Consider the following 21,765-nt stretch of genomic DNA (forward strand, 5'->3'; position numbering starts at 1 on the left):
TTTAAACCTACCTCTACCATTAACATTTGCAATACTTGAGAGAACTGGACTAGTTTGCCAAAAGGCACTATGTTATTATAATATAGTAAATTACTATATTTGGCCTTGCCAATTTCACCTAATTCTATGAATTACAAATACTTAGAGGCAATATATTAGACTATTTCTAATTTCTAATAGCAGACTAGGTAATTGCAATATTAACACAACCTAAAACTTCTAAGTTGTCAATTACTGATACACATTAAACTAAAACGCTATAGTTGTGATTATCCATCCTCAGGAAGGTACTTCATCAGGTCAGCATTTCTTACAATATTTTAGCCATGACTTCAAGCCACTTACCTTTTTAAGTTTTTTTATTGTCACCTGAAGATCCCCAACTTCAGTATCATACTGGCGCTTCAGTTCGTTTAGTGCCTCTTCAGCTTTTCGTTTCTCCTGTAATATTTGTTATCTTATTAAGAGTCAAGATAGGTTTCAAATGTTTCTTAAAAAATGTAGTCATCAATTTGAAAAGCCAAATGTTTTCCTCTTAGACTGATTTGTGTAATTTTGTCTTTCCATTAAGTCAATGGCCACCTTTCTTAGGATCCACAAATATTGATTGTTATTGCCATTCACTTATAAAATATTCACAGAAATGAAATATTAAACAGATGGAAGCAAAGATATGGGTCAATTCAGTGTTTGTTATTCATGTCATATTCTCCTGTGCTTAACATTCCCAAAGTCTTAAATAAAACTGAAAGAGAAGCATTGTTCAAATTTTGTGTGCGCGCGCGCGTGTGTGTGTGTGTATAATACACACACACACACAAATCAGTGTTACATGTATTCTAGGAACTAAATTCTTTTTTTCCCCCAAACCAGCCTTCTATGGCTCAAAATACAACATTCTAATAATAGTTATTTATTTATTCCTGTTTATCTTTTAAAAGTTATCCCTTGTGTTTGAATATTACAGGACCATACTTTGAAAAAGGTATGCTAATGACAGCATCTTTAATTATGGCAGTTTCATGTAGACTTGGTCTGAAAATTAAACCTAGTAAGTGATTGTGAGTTTTATTTTAATCAAAATCAAGAGTTTTTGAAAGGAAGCTACCCCAAAAACAGTTTTGAACTGACAACGAAAAGAATATGTTCCCAGGGATATACATAAGCGCATGTTTCACTCACTCCAGTCACTCCCTGGTATTTAACTACACAGCTTCACTAACACAAGAACCCAGAATTCAGAACTGATATATGATGTCAATGAGACCGGTTGAGTTTTCAGGCAGAAACAGATAGACAGACAGGAACTTTGCTCAGAATTCAGTTCTTTCCTGTGTTATGCTGACATCCATGTGTTAAAATGATAATCAGCCAAAGTAATCAGTTTAGGCTGGATTCTCTTGCTATTGGCACCTATGTAGATTGCTAATTGTAGATTAAGAGTCTTTTGATAAACCGTTTGCTTCTCTTGAAGAAAAAAAAAAAAGAGATAGATATACTCAAACTGCAGATACTATCATGCAGAGGAAGGTGTGGCAGTCGCATGAGTGAGATCACTTTGACAAACAATAGTGTTGAGTACAGGCATTAAGATTAATGGCTTAGTACAATCCCACAAAGTAAATATCTTACATTTACTCTCAGGGCGTTTTAGCAGGTGGAGTAAGTGGAGCTATGAGCTAAATGGAACATTCAGGAGTAAAAATGTAAAGAGTGCTGTGAGAAACAAGTTACAGCCCATCTTTGATATTTATATCTAGGCATAAAAGGTGAAATACCAACCCACACAAGTCAATGACAATTTGAGAACTTAATGACTTTTTCAGGCTGCTCCCAGCCTTTTTTTTTTTTTTTTTTTTTTTTTTAAAAGGGCTTCAAGCCAAAGAACAGATCTTTCACTAGCATAAGCATTGCAAACTACAAGGAATTTTGCTGAATCATGAGGTGTTCTTAGAAAGTGAAAACACTGAATATGAATGGATAATACACAGATGTGTTTTTACATATTGCTAGTACATAACTGTGGATGTTCTTATATGAATACACATTTCCCAGTCATTTTTTTACAGTAGTGAACAAGATTCTTCAATTTTGTTTCAGTGATTTACCATTTTGTACAGAAAGGACATTTTCCAAAACAAATATATTTGTTTCCTGAACATAAATGCTTACTATTTCTGTAAACAGGAAGTATATTTGCACTGAGAGTTGCATTATCATTAGTTAAATACATTATGATGCACTATTTTCCTGGAGTGATATTTTAACACTTTTATGCCATTATATTTTCCTTCTAGGAAAAGAACTGACTCATGTTATGGTAGAAGTGTTTCCTTCTGTATGGAAAAGATAAAGTTTGAAGCAAATCTATCAGAATACCATTTACCTCATTGATCAGTTATCGTGAGCTGTTTTAAAATCAGCAAGTTTGCTGTTTGTGCTTTGCTGCTTCTTATTCTGCAAATGCTTTGGTGAAAGAACCCATACCAAAAATGTTCAGTATACTGTGTCCTACCAGAACAATAATAATGGCCACAGTATGTGTTTTAATTGCTGAATTTATTATGTCCATGTTAGAACACTAACTTTTATTCTTTGCATATTATAAACTTAGGTTTATCATATGTGAATTTAGTAACAGTTCAACATGAAGTAGACAACACAGGGTGGTTTTATTGTATTGCTTTCTACTTAGAATTACATAACCACCTGGGGTTCGACTATATCTTTCAACAAGTAAGGGGAAGAAGACTCTTATACTTTGCCATCAAGTCTACAAGTGGGCTGAAACAATGGCTAAAACCTTAGCACACTGAAATAACAGAGATTTTCCTATCAACTTCAAGATGTCCAGACTTTCACATACTTTCATCAAAGATATCCTCCCTCTTGTCTACAACTCCCTAAAATGTAATTGCAAGATCTGAATGTACCAATAGGGAAAAGAGAGATCATTGCTCCAGGCAGAATCACAAGTTAAGATCAAATGATCTGAGCTTTAATTTCTACACAAATTCATCTACTACTAGTACTAGAAATAGATTCCATTCTTTTCTGGTGAAAGGTCATTTTTCCAATCTGCTTCCAATATTGGTCTCAGAAACAAATTCCTCTACCTCACCACTTTCTCAAAGAATGGAAAAGAGAATTTTTCTTTGTTTATTTCTTCTGAGCATCTGTTCCTCTTTGGAAGACCATTAAGTGACTATATTACCTATCTCATGGATAGTTTTCTTCCAGGCCTTGCCTTCAGTGGCTTTGAATCAGTCCATCAGGATCAAAGAATCACTTGGCCATCAGTTCTTCTTAAGACCACTGAGAGTTCGGTAACTGTGAAATTCTGTCAATACAAAATACTCACTTCCTTTTTAACTTTATGCTCTGCAGCCTGTAACCGTTGTTCCATCTCCTCTTCCAGTTCACCGAGCTGAACTGCTGCCATATCCTGAGCTCTAAAATTTAGAAGTAAATATAGTCTTATGAATTGCCCCCTGGCTTCTCAGAAAATTTGTGTAAAACATATCTGCCTATATAAGCTCATATTAGACAGACAGAGATGGAAACAGCTGAACACTGCCCAGACCTTGAAAGGGGTGTGTTTGGGAGCCAAAAAACACAAGTTAATTTGAAAATACAGAATCACCAAGGTTGGAAGGGACCTCTAGAGATCATCTAGTCCAACCTCCCTGCACAAGCAGGGTCCTCTAGAGCATATTTCCCAGGATCACGTCCAGGAGGGTTTTGAATATCTCCAGGGAAGGAGACTCCACTACCTCTCTGGGCAACCTGGTCCAGTGCTCAGTCACCCTCACAGTGAAGAAGTTTCTCCTCATGTTCACATGGAACTGCCTGTGCTTCAGTTTGTGCCTGTTGCCTCTTGTCCTGTCCCTGGGCACCACTGAGAAGAGCCTGGCCTCATCCTCTTGACACCCTCCCTTCAGACACTTGTACACACTGATCAGATCCCCCCTCAGTCTTCTCTTCTCCAGGCTGAACAGGCCCAGCTCCCTCAGCCTTTCTTCATAGGAGAGATGCTACAGTCCCCTCATCATCTTGGTAGCCCTCCGCTGGACTCTCTCCAGGAGTGCCATGTCTCTCTTGTACTGGGGAGCCCAGCACTGGACACAGGACTCCAGGTGGGGCCTCACCAGGGCTGAGTAGAGGGGGAGGATCACCTCCCTCGACCTGCTGGCAACACTCTGCCTAATGCACCCCAGGATACCCTTGGCCTTCTTGGCCCCAAGGGCACACTGCTGGCTCATGGTCAACTTGTTGTCCACCAGCACTCCCAGGTCCTTCTCTGCAGAGCTGCTTTCCAGCAGGTCAACCCCCAGCCTGTACTGCTGCCTGGGGTTACTCCTCCCCAGGTGCAGGACCCTGCACTTGCCTTGGTTGAACTCCATGAGGTTCCTCTCCACCCAGCTCTCCAGCCTGTCCAGGTCCCTCTGAATGGCAGCACAGTCTTCTGGTGTGTCAGCCACTCCCCCCAGTTTAGTATCATCAGCAAACTTGCTGAGGGGGCACTCTGTCCCTTCATCCAGGTCACTGATGAATACATTGAACAAGACTGGACCCAGGACTGACCCCTGGGGGACACCCATGCTTCCTGAGCTTGCCTAGGAGGGTGTGATGGGAGACAGTGTCAAAAGCCTTACTGAAGTCCAGGGAGACAACATCCACTGCTCTGCCCTCATCTCCCCAGCCAGTCATTCCATCATAGAAGGCTATCAGGTTGGTCAAGCATGATTTCCCTTGGTGAATCCATGCTGACTACTCCTGATCCCCTTCTTGTCCTCCACATGCTTAGTGAGGACCTCCAGGAGGAGCTGTTCCATCACCTTCCCAGGGAGGGAGGTGAGGCTGACAGGCCTGTAGTTCCCTGGCTCCTCCTTCTTGCCCTTTCTGAAGGCTGGAGTGACCTTGGCTTTCTCCCAGTCCTCAGGTACCTCTCCTGACCTCCAGGACCTTTCCAAGATGATGGAGAGTGGCCTAGCAGTAACATCCACCAGCTGCCTCAGCACTCGTGGGTGCATCCCATCGGGGCCCATGGATTTGTGGATGTCAAGTTTGCCCAAAAGATCTCTAACCCGATCCTCCTCGACCAAGGGAGAGTCTTCCTTTCTCCAGCCTTCCTCTCTTGTCCCCAGGGTCTGGGGTTCCTGAGGGCTGGCCTCAGCAGTAAAGACTGAAGCAAAGAAGGCATTCAGCAACTCTGCCTTCTCTGTATCCTTCATCACCAGGGCACCCACCCCATTCAGCAGTGGGCCCACATTTTCCCTACTCTTCCTTTTGCTATTGATGTATTTGAAGAAGCCCTTCTTGTTGTCCTTGACATCCCTTGCCAGGTTTAATTCTGAATGGGCCTTAGCCTTTCTTGTCACATCCCTGCAGACTCTGACAACGTCCCTATGTTCCTCCCAAGGGGCCTGTCCCCTTTTCCACATTCTGTACACTTCCTCCTTCTGCTGGAGTTTTGCCAGGAGCTCCTTGCTCATCCATGCAGGTCTCCTGCCTACTTTGCTGGACTTCTTACTCAGAGGGATGCACTGCTCTTGAGCCTGGAGGAAGTGATGCTTGAATATTAACCAGCTCTCCTGGACCCCCCTTCCTTCTAGGGCCCTACCCCATGGGATTCCCCTAGGGAGGTCCCTGAAGAGGCCAAAATACAGGCGAATTAGATTTTAAGTAAGAGTAGACAACAGATTATTAGTATGAAATACATCACATCTGCATTTCAAAAATTAAGTTACAGAGATATAAAGCCCCCTCTGGTTTCCTATGAAGAGCTTTCAAAAGGATAACTATAGTATCTTTCATCACCACACAAAGATGATCTCTGTCCTTCTGAGCTAATCTGTTTGGTTTTAGGAGTGATGATGCAAGATGACAAGTACCAAGTAATTACAACAGGTAAATACATCCCCTAAAGCTGGGGAAGTGAAAACATGTTTTGTTAAATGAAAGTGTAACAGAAACGCATGCTAAAACTCAATGTTACAGCCAAGGAAGAGAAATCAAAATATTTTCTGTAGTAAACATAAAAATGTAACCTTAAAAATTTGGTCCAGGGCTTATCCAAAAATATAAGTTGGGAGTCATTTGCAAGCTGCTATGTGTGCTTATGCACATGTGTGTGCTTATAAACTATACTCTTTGAGCTTGGTTTATAAAAATATTGTTTGGCACATTTTGGCATTAACTCACAGTAATTTATCTAACCAAGTGTGATGGAGGAAAAAGTAACTGCGTAACTGAATTAGTAACATGACTTACTATACCTTTTTACAGCAATGGCTAAGGTTTCCATCTCCGTGCTTTGAAGTTTGATCTCTCGGATGAAGTTCTTAATGACATGTTCATAAGGCTGGATTAATCTTGGTTCCACTATGTGTATGTTCTGATACAGAACACTGACTTGCTCTTGTCTGAAAAAGACAGATACCATAATACAGTTCCTTGGAACAGTGCTGTATACAAGGCTTGAAAAATTTATTCCAAATGAAGACATTCCTCTTTATGGCAGACTTTTAAATTTAACAAGTTAATATAGACTTTGGGCATTCAGCACGATATTTGCAATTTTCTAAATTATTTTTATCTTCCCTTTTTCTTTACTATAGTATAGTTACCATTGCAAAAAAAAAAAAAAACCTTAAGCTTTAAGTCCATTTTTCTTATTTATGTTGGTGATGTATTAAAGAGTGTGCCACTGGAGTAACCCATAATGTAAATCAAGATTGTTGGTGGCTGTAATGTTAATCATGATCTGTGAAGATTACATATAGTAAGAGGCTGCATATAAAGTAAAAATGAGTATGAATGCCAACCACCTACGTCATAATGGACATTGGGAGTGGGGGGAGGTTGAGTCTATTTCCTTCACAGGAGGGGGGAAAAAAAAAGGAGGAAGAGGTGGCAGCATTACACTGTGGTCTGCTAGCTAGACTGCAGCTATCTTGAAAACTGAATATAAGGAACAATATTCTTACAGCAAAATGGGACAAGGTGTGGCTTGGCAAACTCATCTGAGAATCAGCTGAGGCAAAGATTGCTACCCACACAAAGCTTGACACTCTCTCAACTGTAGGACTTTTAGTATTTACATCTCTTGTTTCAGTAGGTGCAGGATGAGCTGTAGGGAAAAAGATAATACAGCTTTCCGGTTTAAAGAAAATTATTCTGCTTCTGATGACTGCATTCTTAACAATGCCAGTCCTGTTTTAAACCAAAAAAATAAAAAAAAATACAAAAAATCATTTTTATAAGAGCTTATTTCTGTATCCAATTTTCACCCAAAAGATAACAGATGTATCTCATGAAGAAACAAAACAAAAAAGTCTCTGTAGATCCTTTAGTTATTAAAATCCTTCCTGAAAGACATACTGCTTCTTTAAAGCTGCCCCAATGCAGGAATACAATATTCTGATTCCCGTTTGATCTGGACTCCTTTCTATATATTCTATAGAATTTTGATTGTCAAGGCCAACAGTTTTGGCAATACACAGAAACAGAGAATAGCATAAGCATAAAGACATTATTACATGGAATACTACATAAAGAACTCTAATTTCTGGTGATACCATTAATAATGTCACGTAACAGTTTGTGTTCATGCTGGCTAGTTTTGGTCATCTGGATTGTTATAAGCCATTTTATCAGAAAAATTTCTATGACAACAGAACTTAGCAGTCCCAATGGATATTGAAGCTGACTACCCTATAGACTATATACCAGAACACAGAGCAAGTGTTCAAGAACTTACAAATCAAACAGACAAAAAAAAACCAACCAAACAAACACATAAGGAAAGAGTAGGCCTAGAAAGGTAGAAGCAGGCCCATGATGAGGTAATGCAGCATACCAGTGGCAGAAAAGCAAACACAACTTATATTTTGCAAGTTCTAGTCCAGCACCCTATCTAACAGATCATGAATACATGTCCTCCTTTTATTGTTATGGGAAAGCTTAAACTGTGGTTTAATAAAAAGTTTCTGAGACCCTCCTCATTAAACAGCTGACATTCTCCAATCTTCTATGAAGGCAGCATTACTTAATACATTCCCTATACTAATGATATAAACTATCAGTGTATATCCTTTTATTTTTTTTTCTACCTGAAGCATTTCCACAGTTTAGATTATCAACATACCAATGCTATGCTCCTTGAATATTATTTCCCACTCAAGTATAACTTATTTTATTACAGCAGTACCACAATTGTTACTATAGCTCAGATTCCCATTTTAAACAACTGAAATGTTTCCACGAGACCATAAAATATGTTTCCAGCTGAAATGCTGGCATTCATTAAATATACAGAAACATAACAACACAAAGAAACAGAAATTTACTGATGCCAGTGGCATTTCTGTGTACCTACAGTATCCTCTTGCAAAAGGTTTTCTTTATAAAGGCTAATGTTTTAGCTGTATTAAGTATTTCCAGAAGTTAAGTCAAACTTAATGTTTGTTAAGATAAGCTAAAGTTAAGTCAAACTCTTTAAATATCTTCCAATGTACAGAGTTTCATTTTCCTGACATATTTTAAACAGAGTAATATCAAGGTTCACAAATAGTCACAATAATATGCAGGTTTATTTGACCATCAGATGGTACAAACTACGTATAAATAATGCATCATTAAAGAACTCCCTAAATGTAGGCTTATTCAATTAATAATTCACATTTAAAAACAGATAAGTACATTTTCCTCAGCAACAACAGAGTTAAAGCAGCACTGACACTATCAGCACCATCAGCAATACCCAAACTAGGAAAAGCCCAAAAATAAAAGTGAACTTTTAGATTTAAAATCTGTCCCCCTTTCACTTTGTTCTATTACAACATTAAGACAAATGCAAGATTTTGCACTAAAGGATTACTGCACAAGGGAGAGTGGAATGGTCCCGATGTCAGTGTGTATCACAAAATCAATCTGAGATTTGGGTACATCAGATGTCAATTAAATTGCAAACGTACAAGAGATTTGTAATATTTAAATACTTTGGTTTGCCTAGTTGCTTGTAGTTGGAAACAATAAGCTTAGTATCTCATGGTGTTACCATTTACAGAATTCCTACCATACCTCCAGTGATGCTGACTAGGCTTGAAGCTGGAGCCTGACTGTACTTCCAATATTACAAAATGTAGTCTCTTTCTATTTGGAATTCTATTTGTTTTTGATAGTTGGGACTGGGAGCTGGTAACATAAACTGAATATCTTGCTGCATTTCATAAATTCCTAGAAGTACAAACAGAACTACTTAGAACTTCAGTAGTTGTCCTTCGGGGCTGTAAACTCCTGGCCAAAACAGCCAATAAGCTAATCCAGAATAGTTTCAGATTTTAGATAGAAACAGACAGTGTGCATATTCAATATTATCTATTGAAAGCTGAAGAATGTCACTTCCTCAAACAGTCTGAATACACATATACTCCTTTGAAAAAGTGGCAAATAAGACAGAAATGGCACTAGCCACAGCAAGCTTGATAGAGCTTATCAATCTGCCAAAGCAGATAAATTCAGCACTATCTAGGTCAACACATATGATCTTTAGGAATATGAAATAGAAATGTGAAATCTGTGTTCTGAAATTTTCTTTTTTCATTCAGATTTTACTGTTGCCAAGAAGATACCTGCTAATAACCTTTTTTCCTAGAAAACAAACTGTGGCAAAATTAGTTGTTACTTGATGCTAGCATAAAGCATCCATTACTTGAGCCAATGTTTTTCCTAGCTGTCTTACACATCACAGGTTCCTGAATTACAGTTGGATATTTAAGGACCCACATCACTTTTTTCCACATGAGTATACTCACAAGAGTATGCTGGGTTATGTTGGTACTCTAATCTTCCTCATCCCATCTTGTGTAGGATTAGTTAGCTGCTGCCTTCAAACCAAATGAAGCTACATCCATAACAATACAGTGTACCTCAGACTGCATATTCTGTGTTCAAAAATAGCACATGCGTGATATCATTTCTCAAGGTCTCCTACCCAGGAGATTGTTTGCTGTAATCAAGTATGAAGGTATACAGTGCCTTCTTGTTGATGGAATAGACAATCAGTCTGGCCTTTCCCTACTGTATTTTGTGTCAGGAGCAGACATTTGTGGTGGAATATTGTAATATATTTCTGCAACTTTTGCTTTTTGTTCTCTTCACAAGAATGCCACAGCCACTCCCTCTTGCAGCTTCTTTTCATTAAAGTTTATGAAAAAAATACATACAAGAAGATAGAAAGCTGTCTTTCCACACTGCTGTGCCTATCCTGTACAGCTAAGTCTGCTTTATGATGCAGTTGTCAGAACACAAAGTAGTTATTGTGAGAGTTTATTCTGACTCTGTGATACAAAAACCTCTTTATATTCATTTTACCTCCTTAGCCCAGTGACAGCTATCATATAGCTAGATTCAAAATATCCCAGTGACCTAGTTTTATGAAGCACTAGTTAGGCTTAAGAAGCAAAACAATACCCATAAAACCACAACTACGCAAGATCCTGGAAGGGACCTGGAAGGCTTTTTTAAATTAAAATTGGCAGCTGAAATTCTTGGTGACACTTACCTGAGTGCTCCTATGGCAACTTTGCAAGAAATATTAATTAAAAATATGGCACAACAACTACTGTACCAATAGAAAAACAGAGAAGAATTTAAAGTCATGCAACAAAATTGATGAGATTCTATTTATTCACTTATGCCTTCACTAAACAGTAATACACTTTTATGAATTGGGAAGACTGCCACTGATTTAATCACTCCAAATATCTGTGATGAATTAGCAGCAAGCACACTGTGATAATGTTTTATAGATTCACAGGATTTTAGAAGGGTGCAGCTATAGCCACTGTACATCAAGATTAAATAAGTATTTGACTATTATGAGAGGGATCGTCCTGAATCATCTCCTTCCATATTTTAAGTCACTTCTCTTTTCTCCACATACTTCAGTAAACATTAGTGACACCACTGCAGCAGCACATATTAGTTGGAATGAATATTACCTAATTTGTTTGTTTCCAGTTCTCCTTGGATATATATTTATTTTTGCAAATTCATTAGTTATTCAAAATTACTTACCAAAAAAGATTTTGCAAATAGATTTCACTGAGCTGACTCCTGAACACCGAACAGTCCATGTTTTTTGCTGGACAAAAGAGGCAACTAAAATGCTCTTCCGTTTCAGCTAAATTCATAAGACGTGCTCAGGTTTGCACTTTAAAGTAGTCCTCCTTGAAATCCAGAAATCCCTTTTAAATAGATTTAGCTGTGCTCCATTAAGTTCCATGCTTCCACAGCTGTAGATATTCCAAGATACTAATGCACAAAAAGTTTTTTTGATATGATGTGAAAGAAACTCTCTCACTGTGGACCTTCTGGCTCTATAATTATCTACCACGCATGCTTTTTTTGCTGCTGTTCCCAGAAAGTATGGGCACAGAGTACTAGAGACCAAAAAAAATTTAGCATTCTGGCCAAGTACTGCTCTGACTTTACTTTACCTCATCTCAAAGGTTTATTCAGCCAAAGTATAGGAAAGAGACTTTCCTGAACCAAAACGCTATATCCTGACTTTAAACACCTATAAATTCACTCTATGAGGTGCTTCAAAGGATCAAACTGATAAGGGTTTGCTCTTTTTTTTTTTGTGTTGTCCTAATGAAAAAACACCTTTTACATACTAGACAACAATAGAATTCTGCATTGCAATGTTATGCTGAGCTTACTATAATTTAAAAAAATGTGCTGGTACTTTCTGTAAAAATAGTATTTAGTAATTGTAATTAGTGAATATTAGCACAGCTACACATAAGAGCTAACATAAGCAAAGTTATTATATTCATTTGGTTTCAAAAAGCTGCCCAGAGGATTTCAGAAAGGAAATAAAACTGCCCTGATGATAATGCAATCTGTGATCTGATAGATTTAAAATACCAAGGCAGAACATAGGAAGAGCAGGGAAAAAAGAAACAGGGATTAAATAGATATTAGATACTCAGACAACGTTAAGTGGCATAGTTTCATGTAAACCAACAGAGCTATGCCAATTCACACCAATTTATAGTATTATTTTGGTTTACTGAATGAACAGTGACAGGTCAGCTAATAGTCCAGCTGAGTCCTAGTACATACTACACTCTGAATGCAGCTCAGGGGGAGTTGAGGGAATTTATCAGAGAAGAATCACTCCGTATTCGCTCAGTTACTTGAACATATTCCCTATGCAATTGCCAGAGAGAGGATGGTATGTTACATGGACCTTTAGTCTGACCCAAAGGGCTGTATTTGCAGTATAGTTTTCCACTGAGAGTGAGACATAGTGCAATAAGCTAGTGGAAAAAAAAGGAGAAAAATCAAACATTTGTCAGTGATGTGATAATACTACTTTTCCTTACATGATAAAGATTCAGTGATTCTGCCATTGCCTTTTTTGTTTATATTTACTTGGGTTTGCTTAAGATAGGTACAAACCTACAAAGTCATCAGCAGAATTTCAGGGCCCACCTATGCAGACCACTCTAGAGAGGGCAAAGCAGCAAAACAAGATGAAAGCTCACTTAGATTGGAGAAACCTGTGAACCTCACCATCCAGCTGTTGCTCACACTTTCCACTACCACTCAAAAGCTATCCAGGATGGTATTGGCAGATAACTTACCCAAGCTGCAATTACCTGTGTTCTCCTATGCATCTGCTTTCAGACAACAGCACTGCTATCCATCCACAAAGCTCAGTGATGCACATGGCTCCACTGAATATAGGAAGCTTCATTCCCCAAATTCATTGGAGCCACTGATAGGGCTCCTATGCCTTTTTGGGGAATCTTCATAATAGGCTTCAGAGCTCATCAAGAGTTGCATCTCTGACAATTCAAGGACTAGACAATCACCAGAGAAACCTCACCAAATTCATATAGAGCAGAAAGACCCATTCTGCTAGAAAAACAAATCTGTGTCCTCAGTGAGAACAAAAGCTTCTGCTCTTCCAGAGAATATGAGGCAGAATGGCAAAGAGCTTGGGATGTTGTGAACAGACAGGGAAGATGCCTCTGCAAATGACAGAGAACTGGCAGAGCCACTGCCTATGCAGAAGCCAGAATCAAGAAGGTTAAAATGCAAATTCATTATTCTTGGTATAAGTACTTCCTGAAATGGAAGAGTATTTTTCTTATATGTTCTGTGAAAATATAATGTATGTGGCACTCAATTTTAGGAAACTGTTCTTAATCTTTATCAATATGAACATCCAGAGAACATCATAAAGTAAATATACTGAACCTAACAGTGCCCAATTAAAAAAAATGAGAGAGAGAGAGAGAGAGAGAGAGAGAGAGAGAGAGAGAGAGAGAGATCAACAAGGATAATGCAGAAGAGTAAAGACATGGCACACATGGCTAACTGCTAAGCACACCAAGATCTTCTGCTTACAAATGAGTGGGATGTTAAACTGCTGCAGGTTTCTTTGCTGTGGGGTATAGAACAACAAGGAACAGTAACAACCTAGTAGACCTTGTTCTCACTGCCTTGAGGCAAGGCTGGAAAGTGGCTATCTGTATAAGAAGGGGGACAGGAAGCAGGGCAAATACAGTACATAGTATACTCCTTGGGCTGTAGATCCTAGCTGGGCTGGGGTTGTAACAAGGGGCAAGAAAACTGTACCAAGATGTTCTCCAGCAAGATTATTTTTACTTAAACTCCAAGAGGTCTTTCTGTATATCCCCATCTTTCTCAACACCATGCCTTGCCAATTCTCTGTCCTCACTTTTATCTTCTTTCTTATCCATATTCTTACAGGTAGACTTAAGGTCCCCAAACATTTATCTTCATATTCTTGACCCAGAAATCTCCCAGGAACTGGAAAAATAAAAAGCTTTATTTTTGTAAGTGCAGGCAAAAGCAAAGCCAATCACCACTACGCTATAGTTAGTTAACTATCTGGTATGTCAACAATAATAATGTGCTCCTGTTTCTAAGTTTTAGAACCCTATTCCCTTGGCCTCTTCCCAATGTAGATGAGCTTGTAAAAAAAACCCAAAAAACAAAAAAAAAAAACCCCACTCTCCACCACTTGTAGCAACTCTACTCTGGTATGGGCATGAAGGGATGAGATATAGGGTGGTCCGAGCCAGAAAAAGGCAGCAAGGAAAAGGTCAGGCATTACACATCTGATAGTCATCTTTACACTGGAAGCCAATAACCTATGTGTGCCACCAAGAGAAAGAGAAATATCTTGTTCAGAAAAGCAGACAATCTGGATATGCCATCATATTATTCACCAGAAAAGATCCACCAGAGCTGTTTCAAGATTAGAACGGATCTACTTTTGCCACAGCAAAAATTTCTTCTAAATTAAATGTCTTGAAGAAAAACAGATTATATGAAATATTAACACAGTATAAAATTCAAGGTACTTCTCAACCTGAAGCACAGTATTTTTTAATATTGCATTTTCTTTTTCTGTATCTGCCCCTTCACAAACAGGCCTGCATTGAAATAAAAGAATCAAATGTTTAACCCTTAAATGAGAGGGTCTGGACAAGGAAGTGGCAGCTGATTCCCAGGGAAGGAGTTTTTAATATTTCCAAGGAATAAATACAGCTTACTTTCTAAAGATAGAGACATAATTTCAAGCAAGTAGTGGAGCAGGAGTGGAAGACACTGAAGGACAGGAAAGAAAAAGTCTGTAGAAAAGGAGCGTTCAGAAGGATACGGCTATAGCAAATGATGGCAAAACAAGAAAATTTCAGGAAAATAAATGCTATAAAGCTTCCTTGTCATAGATGTTGTTCTGACTAAGGGGAAAAACAGAAGAGTAATAAAAACTAAGGTAGCTCAGAAAGTTTTCTAGTTCACAGAAAGGCATTCATAAAGCTTCCAGCAGAGCATGTTTATCAAACCCCTGTCATGAGACATACTAAAAGACAAGACAATGCTTATGGCAGAGATCCTCTCTTTGACACTGTGACAAAGGGGGTTCAAGCAGTTGTCCTTCTTCAGAATTTGCCTTGATCTCCTCTCTGGGGAACACACTGACTTCTAAGGAAAACTCTCCGATGTCAATATTATAGAATCACAGAATGGTTGAGGCTGGAGTCTGATCAACAGTCAACTTGGCCCAAAGTAGTTCAAGGCACATCAGTAAAACAGACCCCAAGATCAAAAAGCAAAGTAATGAAGTATGAGAACTGCCAGAAACAAGAGTAATTAATTCAAAATAGAGATACAAACTTCTCCAGATTCATCCACTCATTCATGCTCAAATTAATTTAGTTAATTTTTCAATCAAATTGTCCAATCTGCCAAATATAACACAAAAATTGCCTGGTATGGCTTGAGGGGATTCAGTTTATTCCCAGAATGATCTGAAAATATACCAGAACACACACAATACACATAGTTCCATATCCTTGCTATTTCTGATTTAAGGTCTCCAAGGTTGAAATTTGAAAATCTGTTTTCTGGGGAGTTTTTTGCAATTATTTACAGACACAAATAACTATCATAGGATTCACAGGTACAGGTTTTCTCTTGAAGTGTCAGTGGATGTTGAATCATTCTTTGTTCAAGTTGAGGAATGAAAAAGTCTCCACTAGGAGATTTTCACACATGTTTAGAGGAGCATATGCCTGTGAAGGGAGTAGAGGGAAGCTTTTCATCTTACCACTGAAATCTAAATAGATATGGGGATTACCATGCAACAGCTGGTAACAGTCAAAGGCTAAATCCTTCCAGTGCAGGCAATACAGTGGAACGCTCATTGCCTGGAGCACCAAGAAGGTAAGTTTCTTAACTTTTATCCACAACTATCACTGCGAATACATACTTCTTAGAGGTATAAACTAATGAACGTGTCTAAGTTCTCAATAAAACAGATCTATGGTTCACAACTATACTCCAGTTGGCAACTTGCTACATATAAACTAAAGTCATTGCAATCTTTTGTGTTTAATTACTCATTACACTTGATTGAATATAACAAGAAAGAAAGAGTAGCTGCATTTAAAATGACATGAATGCAAAAAAAACCCAACCCCCATACAATTCCACTAAAATCTGATTTCACACATTATACTAGGTCACTAGCCTGGAAAGACTTTCCACTTTTTTGTGCCAGCAGCACAACTGCCCACTGAGTATGTGTAAAGACTAAGACAGACAATACTTTGACTCACAGAGACTACCTTACCAAGGAATACAACTGATTCAGCCCTGAAAATCTGTTCAGACAAGGAAGGAACCCAAGAGGCAGAAAGAATTTTTTTGTGCTACTCCTCCCATTTAACAACAAGGGATACAGCCACAACTCCAGTATAGATTTGGGTGTTTTACAATGTAAGCTAACTGAACTGTGCAACCAACACACCAAACTACAGAAAAGTAGGACCCATCCCATAATAAAACCACTACATTAAGAACAGACTTATTGGATACTGATTTGTGTTACCAGCTTTTGCACCTCACTGCAAAGGCTTACTTGTGGTTTTTAAAAGCTCATTCACAGAAACAGGGGCTGAACAGTTTGATTTCCATGAGCATTGATCATGCTTAAGAATGACATAGATCACAGTTGTTAACTGACTTTAGTCCTATTTTTATCTCACTAGTTCAATATCCTATGCCTTGTTTCTCTCTGCATAAACCAAAATAACATCAAAGCAGATGTGCCAGTGTTTTGCTAGACTGGGGCCAGAATGCACAGCATCTTGAAGTACTGAACCCCAAAATTCACATGTAACTGAGACCAGAAATATGGTTAACTAACTCCATTCATCTGAGTTTGAGGACTTTCTTCTTCGTAATTACTTTTCTCATGGTTTTCAATACAAATGTTATAGCAAAAAGTATGAAGAATAAACTACCATGTGGGAACGCTGACTGTAAACTGCTTTATAGCATCAAAGATACAGACATGTTCTGAGCTGAGTCTGTTTTTCAAAGTATTGTCTTTCCCTAAAGAGATGTGAACTGATAAATAACTAAAAAATAAATAATTTAAATAAACAACTTAGAAGTACCTGCTTGTACTTTATATGGCTTTGTTGTATTCTGTTGCTTAAAATCTCTCCCAGGCCCAGACCTAAAACAATTTCAACACGTTCATTACTTATTCACACAAGTGGTCCTAACAATTTCAGTGGGACTACTCACATGAAAAAAGTTACATGTTTCAACAAAGAAAAGATTGAGCCCCAAATGAAAAGAAGCTGAGCTGTAACAAAGCTCTGCTTCCAGTGCTTCAGGACAGGAAAGAAAGAACAAGAAAAACAAAGGGTACAGTGTTCTTCAACTGACATTGGTACACACCTAACAAATACAGCCAACCATGAAGAATGTTCAAAGCTATTTATAAAGCTAAAAAAGAATAGGAATCATTTACATCAAGTAACTGCCCACCTGATATGCATGTATTTAATTATCAACATTAGTTCTGTCTGCTTGCAATTGGATGCATAAGAATCACAGTGCAATATAATTGACATGTCTGTACACTGAAGCCAAAGAGAGCTATTCCCATTCCCTCCTACTATCCTCTTAGACAAACAACTGGACTATATTCAAACTGCCCCTGCAAACATAGCAACCAAGATACTGAGATAGGCTTATTGCCAAAGGAGATGGATGCTTTCACAAGCTACCACTGTTCATGAGTTATGTTTTTTTCCATCTCTTATTGAGTTTCTGTCTGGCTTCAGATTAAGTTATGAATTGCTTCTGCAAACTTTCAGACAAGAAGCTTTCTTTTTCTTTCTTTATAAAAGAGGTATATGCAGTAGGGAAGGCATCATGAAGTAGGTAAGAAACATCAAGATGAAGTTTTGCTATCAAATTTGGGATAAGACTAATCAATGTTATTCACTCTTCCAGTCAAAAGGGAAAAGAACAATCTAATCTATCTGAACAGAAGGTTTTTTAACTAACTGAAAGTTTCCTTGAAGAAGCTTTTCATCTCAAGATTTGAACACATTTTTAAACGTGGCTAGAGCCATATTATTGGAGTAGGTAAGGATTTTAAGGTGTATTATAGGGAGAACTGGATGTTAGGAGTTTGCCAAGGATTTGATATATGCTTCTAATAAAGCAACAAACTGTACATTAGATTTGATTGAAAAATTAGACAGGAACAAATATGCTTTTCATTAGTTTCTGTATATCTCTCACAGCCAGAACCCACTGTAGCCTTCTATAGTCCCTTTGTATATATTTATGAATCTGTTTTATTATTTCTTTCATTTGTCTCTTAACTACCTATCAAGTCCTTGAATTCAGATTGCTTGTTTTCCAGCTTAACTTAATTTTTTTTTAAATCAAGCAGTTACTCTGTACTTTTTAGGGCCAATAGTTTCAAACAAATTTTGAGTGGCTCAAGTTTCAAGCACATCATCATGAATCACCAAAATGTAACTCTGCAAAATGGAAACAGCTTTTTACTGACCAACCTATATTAATCAATTTTTATTCCCGAAACAATCTACCATCAGTTTTCTTCACTTCATGCTGAATCTGCTTTTACTGACCTCAAGGACAAAGGCTCTCACAGACTTCAGCAAGCTCTTTGGTGTGAGAGCTACCTGTGTGAATACAGCTAACTCGCAAGCAAAAGTAGTGTTCGTTTGCATTTACCAGGAAAATGATGCAAGGAAGGAGAAGAAAAAAAGTTTCGTGTGTGGACTTGGCAGCACTTTGCGCACTCCGTTTCACCGGCCTGATTTTCCCACGTGGGTCCCTCGCAGAGCAACGGAGGGGAAGAAAGCATTTTGCCCGCTGGCAACCAGGGCTGGCAACCCCCGGGAGCCCTGGGCAAGGCAGTACTCGGCAGCAATCTGACACCCGCCAATACTCCTGACGCTGGCCAAAGGGGTCAAGCTGATCTCTCATATGGCCGTTCCCCAGGTCGATATTGCATCAGCAGCAGGATCAGCTGCTGTGAGAAGGGGTATTTGACTCTCCGGACTCGAGCAAAACCAGCGGCTTCTGCAAGGAGCCAAACGCCCTGCCGGAGTCTCCGGCCCCCCCAGGTGCCTGCGGCTCAGGGCGGGCAGGAGGCGGGCTCGCTCCCTGAGCCCACCCTCACCCCAAATGGCCGCAGGGGCTCTTCAACCTACCGCTCCGCACCGGGGCGGCCCTTCCCCGGGGGCCCCTGAGACGGCCGCCCGCCCCGCCCCTTCCTCACAGGACCCCAACAGACGGCCCCCAACGACCGGGGGTGGGGGGTGGCCAGCCAGCGCTGCCGGCCCGCCGGGGCTTACCTGGGGATGTACCTCGCCTCGTCCCCGAGCCGCACCTCGAAGTCCCTCCAGGGCTGCTCCAGCCCCGCGGCGGCCCATGCTGCTTCCCCCTCCGGCTCGCCGGGTCGCTGCCGGGCGGCGCCGCGGAAGCCGCGGGCGAACTCCGGGAAGGTGATGGCCCCGTCGCGGTCGCTGTCGAGGCGCTGGAAGATGGCCTCGGCCTCGGCCGGCCGCACCCGCAGCTCGGCGCAGAGCGCCGCGAAGTCCTCCCTCTCGATGCGGCCCGAGCCGTTGGCGTCGCAGGCCAGGAAGAGGGCGCGGAGGCGGGACAGCTCGTCCGCCGCCTCGGCGGGCTCCATGGACCGCCGTGCCGGGGCCGCGCGGAGGGGCAGGCGGGCGGTGGGGTCCTCTGCCCGCGACCAGCAAGGGGCGAGCCGCCGCGGCCCGACCTGGCGGCACAACTTTGCCGAGTGCTCGGCGGGGCGGGCCGGGCCAGGCCACACTCCGCCCCGGAGCCCCGCCGAGCCGGGAGCTGCAGGGCGGGAGGCGGGCCTCGCCGGCCGCAGGTAGCTGCTGTCGCCTGCCGCCGGCCCTTTAGCGCTGCGGGGAGGCGCCGTCGGGCGGCCCGAGGCAGCCGGGCAGGAGCCTCCCTGCCGAACACTACACAGTTATCATGACACTTTCAACCTCCTCCATGTCTTCCAGCAGAACAAAAATAGAGATTTATGTTCATGGAAGACAAGAGGAGGTTCTCTTACCCAAGGCTGCACTAGATACATTCTTCTTGACCATGAGTAGTTTCGAAGTTACACATAGGTACTTAGTTAAAACACCATCTTAAACTGTAAATGCAAGAGCTAGATTCAATACAATAAACCAAAGGAGTAGGATTTTAGTGCTCAGTATAGAAGAACTAGCATCTGTCTTTCTTGACAGAAGTCAAGATTTCTGACTTTCTTGAAGTCATTGGTAAAACTCTCAAATTTCACTGGAAGCAGTTAATTTTTTAACGATAATTTTTAAAGTCCCCTGCACTTATTCCCATTTATGTCTTGCCTGCAGGGTCTGCAAAATGTAAACTGCTTATACCAATTTGTGATAGAGTTAAACGGAATATAAATCCATCTGCTAACAAACCTTGTTTCCTTATTGACTAAAGTATATCCCAAGGCTAAACACATGATCCAGCAAGACACAAATAGTCCAGCTGACCTCTCATTACAATAAATCACATACTGTAAAGGAAGACTATAAAGTGCTATGCCTAGGAGGTGTGGCATGGTCCTCAAAGGAAATTATATTAAAGTTTTTGTTTGCTATTTTGTCAGGCATAGACAGACTCAGCCTAAAAACCTGCCAACAATCTATTCAATAAAACTATCTGTAAAATGCTCCTTGCACTTTAGATAAATGTATCTGATAAGTAATTATGAATATAAATTTTAGATTAAAAAATAACAGATGGCTGAAGAACTTCAATATATGATTTTACACATTTTTTCACTGCATTTCTGTTACATAATTACAAAACTACTAAGAGTAGCAAAAAAGGTATCATTCTTAAATTCTCAGATTCTAGCAATATCTGGTGATCAAGTAAAGCAGAGTTAATTTAACATAAAGGCCTTTCTAATCCATGTTTTCTCACCTGCAGTGTGGCCCACCAATTTTTTGTACCTAAAGAGTCAACAGAATATCATAAAGCCCTTATGGAGCTAATGAGTTGTTCAGCCATCAAAAGAAACAAACTTAGCTTGCTTACACCCTCCAGCTCTATTAATGTAAGAGCCTGGACATTTGGCTTTCAGTGGTGACAACCTCCTGAGATGAATTGCAGCAGTCTTATCAGGGATTGAATGTGTCTCACTAGACAGGGAGTTCCCACTCAAATCAATGCATCCACCTACTTGTTTGCCTTTGTGACTGCAGGCTTATGAAGTGATGTTTGTCTGTAATAGGGTATCCTGGCCACTCTCTTATTCACTCCTTTGTGCACATCTCCTGTGGTATTGTCTGCCTTGGATTGCCAGTGAGGACATATACTTTGGACATATTGCCCCATCTTTTTTCTCCAAAATTTAACATCATCTTCTCCCAAACCTTTCCACGTAATCCCGTTCTTACACAACTTGAGCTTTTACCCTCCTGCTGCAAGGGTCTGCATCTTTATTTTCTTAAAAAGCTGTATGTTTCTACATATGTTATACAAGTAAATAATACATAGTATTGAAAACAAATGGAAATCTTCATGTTAAGTTTTGAATCAAGCAACATAAAAGCAATATGATGCCTACATAGGGCAGGATTCTGCTTTCATATGCAAGCAATCCCTTGTGAATTCAATGGATGTCATGAAAGAGACTTTGGCCTTTGGTATCTTCTTTATTTCCACTGTTATAGAAGTTTTGTCACATAAATCTTGGGCATTGGGATGAAGTATGGTGTGTCTTTTAGCATCATTATGGGACAGGTATATCCTGCAAAACAGATGGCACCAGCACTATTATACAATACCAAGCAACTAGCGCTTGCTTTGCAG

The 21,765-nt window shown here is 39.9% G+C and overlaps 1 protein-coding gene across 1 annotated transcript in view; it reads right to left on the reverse strand.

Moving 5' to 3' along the window:
• The window catches only part of LOC104150097 (ras and EF-hand domain-containing protein), a 42,119-nt gene extending 22,372 nt beyond the window's left edge, over window positions 1-19,747 (reverse strand). Inside the window, exons 1-4 of the mRNA XM_068925902.1 lie at window positions 19,248-19,747; window positions 6,279-6,425; window positions 3,362-3,452; window positions 346-441 (exon numbers count right to left, since the gene is read on the reverse strand). Coding sequence (XP_068782003.1) covers window positions 346-441; window positions 3,362-3,452; window positions 6,279-6,425; window positions 19,248-19,585 — 672 coding nt within the window. The 5' untranslated portion in view covers window positions 19,586-19,747. The remainder of the gene's footprint in view (window positions 1-345; window positions 442-3,361; window positions 3,453-6,278; window positions 6,426-19,247) is intronic.
• Window positions 19,748-21,765: the final 2,018 nt, after the last annotated feature.

This window comes from Struthio camelus, chromosome W (assembly GCF_040807025.1).
Source record: "Struthio camelus isolate bStrCam1 chromosome W, bStrCam1.hap1, whole genome shotgun sequence".
Taxonomy (NCBI): Eukaryota; Metazoa; Chordata; class Aves; order Struthioniformes; family Struthionidae; genus Struthio; species Struthio camelus.